Raw genomic sequence first — 3896 nt, 5'->3', positions numbered from 1 at the left:
TCTCAAAGATTTTTTAAAAAATGATTCAAGACTCAGCATCATGCATTACTTTGTAGGAGTAGATAGAGACTAAATAATTGAATTAGTGAGAGATGAAAATTATGTTTAATTTAATTTATAAATTTTGAGTAGTGCTATACATAATTTAATTTAATTTGTTACCTGATTTGTTTTAATCACAAAAAAAAAAAAAAAAAAAAATTATGAGATCCATATTACTTATTGTTTTGAGTAGCGTTATACATAAACATATTTTTTACCTAATTTTTTTTAATTTTTTATTGCTGGACACAAAAATAATTTATATTATTCACTATTTGGTGTCTAACAATTAAAAAAAATATTTATTAAGATGAACTCAAAATTTATTCCATACACATACACCATAGATATTGATAATATATATATATATATATCATATGATAATATTAGTTGTATGAGAATAATACAGCTCATGTCAAAACATGTCACACAAAGCAACCAAAATTCGCCACACTTTCTCTCAATGTCCCACTCCCATTCTCAAATAGGTCCAAAATTCGCCATACTTTCTCTCATTCTCACCAAGCAACCACGCTTTATAGAGTGCACCCCCCAAAAAAACAAAAAATTGGCCCCCACAGAACCTCCCATGCACCGCACTACGCAAATACCAAAAATAACCACGTACAATATGTTTGGTTGATTAATTTAGATAAAAATTTAGAAATTTATTAACCAAACACAACTTCATCAGCCTAACTTGGATTTGTAAACTTCTTCCACTTGTACGGGCAATACAACGTAAGTTCCTACCAAACCCATGACCCAACAGTTATCCACGTCTCTCAACTTTACCAGCCTAACTTGGATTTGTAAAGTTTTTCCACCTGTACGGCCGCTACAACGTAGGTTCCTACCAAACCAATAGCCAACAGTTATCCATGTCTCTCGCACTTAAAAAAATGTTTAGTGGGTTGAAATTTTATTATTCGAATGGGTAAAAATCATATCGTTTTATATTAAAAAAGTTGTTTTGAAATATTCGAGCCATTCAAATAATGAAATTTCGAATCACCTGACATTGTTGCTCGCTCTTCATCTTTGTCTTCGGTTTAAAAAAAAATAAAAAATGTTGGGATCTCACGAGGGAAGATTCTCACGGCGCCCACTAATGTATTTAGGTGTTGTTTGGCAAGTTGGTTTGTGGCTAAAATAATCACAAAAGACAAAATAGGTTATTTTAACCGCAACAAACAAAACATTACCTCCAATCCATAATCATTATACTTTTCTCTCATAAAAAAAAGTCAAAAAAATTAAAAAGCCAAAAATCCTTTCTAAATCAAATTTTTTAGCCTAAGCTAAAATAGTCAAAAAAATTAAAAAAGTCAAAAAACGAACCCACTTCCCAAACGGAGGCTTACTATTGGTGTGCAATTTTTTTAAAGATTATATCTCACAGTAACATAAATGGCTCAAATTAGTTTAGAGGCGGTGTTTTGTGAGGTCTCTATCGAATGATCATTTTGTCCTCATCCCACGTGTCATTTCTACCGTACATTTAATGAGCCCCAGCAGCTTTACCGAGTTGTGGCGGCGACAGCGGCGGCGGAGATGGAAGCCGGGGTGGCGATGGCGGCCATGAAATCTTGTTGGTCGTCTTTTTCGTGGAGGAACCGGTCCACGATGATGGTGCTCGGCTCCGCCACCAGCCTCTCCCACGCCTCGGCTGCGGCGGCGGCGCCTCGCCTGAGGAACACCTCCGTGGCGTCGAGGCGGTGGAGCATGCTCCATTCTGGACCCAGACCCAGGCCCAAACCCAAATCCAAACCCAAACCCAAACCCAGTTGGGTTTGGAGGCTCAAAATGTTCTTCCGCTGACGACAAGCCAAGTCGCGAGTGTTGGACTTGATTTCTTCAATGGCTTGTTTAAGTAGGCGAGCTCTGGTCTGGCTATCGACATTCGGGTCGGATTCGGATCGTAGAAACCGATCCATTTCTGGAACTCCGATAGCTCGTCTGATTCCAACTTTATAATCAGCATTCGGGTCAAACATTGCTCGAACCTCGTCTACCAGTCCCGCTTCCACCATCCGATCAACCCGCTCCGAGACAAAAGAGTGAAGCACGCGTAATTTTACATCAACCCATAAAAAGCAACAATCATATTTCGACCGGAATTCAAAATCATCGCTGACCAAAGCCTTGATGTAGGAATTGGACCCACCCGCGATGATTGGAAGCCCGTTCCGCCGTACGATCGAATCGCAAGCGTGCAATGCCAGGTGTCGAAAATCGGTGGCGTTGAAGTCCGCGTTTGGATCCACAATCCCGAGTAAATGATGTGGCACGCTGCGGCACTCTTCGTCGGTTACTTTGTTGGTGGCTATATCAAGCCCTTTGTAGACTTGCATTTTGTCCGAGTTTATAATCTCCGCGGGTAAACGGGTCGCCAAGTCGATTGCAAGTCTTGATTTTCCTGTCCCAGTTGCACCAATCACTACAACCACCTTCTCTTTCTTCCGCTGCCGGAGGATGAACGGATCATTAATTCCTCCGGCCGGAAAATTTACAAGGGGTTGTGCCACTTGTTTGCAAGCAGGTGAGAATGAAATTCTCATAATAAATGCAAAAACCTGCTGACAGATTGTGAAAAAGCAAATATAAGAACACAAAGTGAACTTTTCATAGAAACTCCAAGGAGATGTACAAAGAAATGATAGTATTAATGAGGCATATACAAAATACTTAAACATACCTTAAATATCACGGATGCAACAAGGTGGCCAAGAATTTTGTTTGGAAATTTTGGGAAAGTGTGTGTAAATATGTGAATCAAACAAAGGTAGTACTAAATGGTTTTTTCCTTCTTGGTATGTATGTATATGGGAAAGATAATAATTATGTTTTCTTCTCTAATATATAAAGACAGTTGGAATTGGGTGCGTAAGAGCATCTCCAACAGTAGTAGGTATTTTACCTATCTAAATATTACTATAAAGTATATATTTTATTTTATCTATCAACTATTTTATGTTTTTACTCCAACCATGCTCTTTATTTTAGCTATTAATCCAAATACTATTAATTTTATAGAATGTCACGTCAACAACAAAGATGGAAGGAAATGATCCTAATGATTGAATACATTTTGCCTAGCGTTGAAGGCTAGCTACATGTAGCTAGTGAATTTTAGTTGAGCCAAAATGCCTAATCATATGCCTAGTGCGTTGGAATTGAAAAAAGTGAATCACACTAGGCATTTTAACTAACAAGTATTATATGCCTAGTGCATTGGAGATGCTCTAAGGAGGAGAAAATGAGAATGATAGGTCAAGAATATGGGTTGGTTTGGGGTACACTGACTGGTTGTCTGGAATGATTTAAATAAGTGAATTTTTTATCTTTTTATGAAAAATTATGTAAAAAAATAGAAAGATGATGTGATGAAAAAAAGATAAAAAGATTGATTATTTTGTGTATGCCAAACTTGGCCTAAATAATACAAAAAGTCAAAAAAATTATTATCCTATTTAAATCACATCATCTCTCTAACACATCACATCAAACTTAATCAAAATCCAACCTATATAAATCGATAAATCAAAAAATATATTTTTTTAAAACATCTCAAACTAACCCTAAGCTCAATCTCAACTCCACACAAGCCATTAGAGTGGGCTGGGGGTATTTATGGAGGTGGAGAAAATGCATAATATGCTGTTCCATCAATCACTCAGGTCAGGTCAAATCATATAAGCATGTTTGGCAATATTTTATTGTTAATTTTTTTAAAATTTTAAAAGCAGCCTAGTTCTTATTTATTATTTACTTTGGAAATTGTCAAAAAATATATATATATATATATTAACACAAAATAATTATAATATCATAAAAGTACAAATAATTTGTGT

At 36.4% G+C, this 3896-nt stretch overlaps 1 protein-coding gene across 2 annotated transcripts; it reads right to left on the bottom strand.

Annotated features, from left to right (window-relative positions):
• Nucleotides 1–390: 390 nt before the first annotated feature.
• LOC114295006 (adenylate isopentenyltransferase 5, chloroplastic) lies at nt 391–3647 on the bottom strand. 2 transcript variants are annotated; one of them, XM_028239176.2, is made up of 2 exons: nt 2741–3647; nt 391–2618 (listed from the first exon to the last, which is right to left on the bottom strand). In XM_028239176.2, the coding sequence occupies exon 2, from the start codon at nt 2601–2603 to the stop codon at nt 1563–1565; it is 1041 nt and encodes a 346-aa protein (XP_028094977.1). In that variant the 5' UTR covers nt 2604–2618; nt 2741–3647; the 3' UTR covers nt 391–1562. The 2 variants fall into 2 exon arrangements, with proteins under 2 accessions (XP_028094977.1, XP_028094976.1); XM_028239175.2 differs by having other exon boundaries at nt 391–2621; nt 2741–3645.
• Nucleotides 3648–3896: the final 249 nt, after the last annotated feature.

Source organism: Camellia sinensis, chromosome 6 (assembly GCF_055761805.1).
Source record: "Camellia sinensis isolate YWXY chromosome 6, ASM5576180v1, whole genome shotgun sequence".
In the NCBI taxonomy this organism is placed as follows: domain Eukaryota; kingdom Viridiplantae; phylum Streptophyta; class Magnoliopsida; order Ericales; family Theaceae; genus Camellia; species Camellia sinensis.
This window is presented reverse-complemented; position numbering and strand designations above follow the sequence as displayed.

Bases quoted from the DNA above. Each gene is read 5' to 3' on its own strand.
- LOC114295006 (XM_028239176.2), bottom strand. From the start codon at position 2,603: ATGAGAATTTCATTCTCACCTGCTTGCAAACAAGTGGCACAACCCCTT.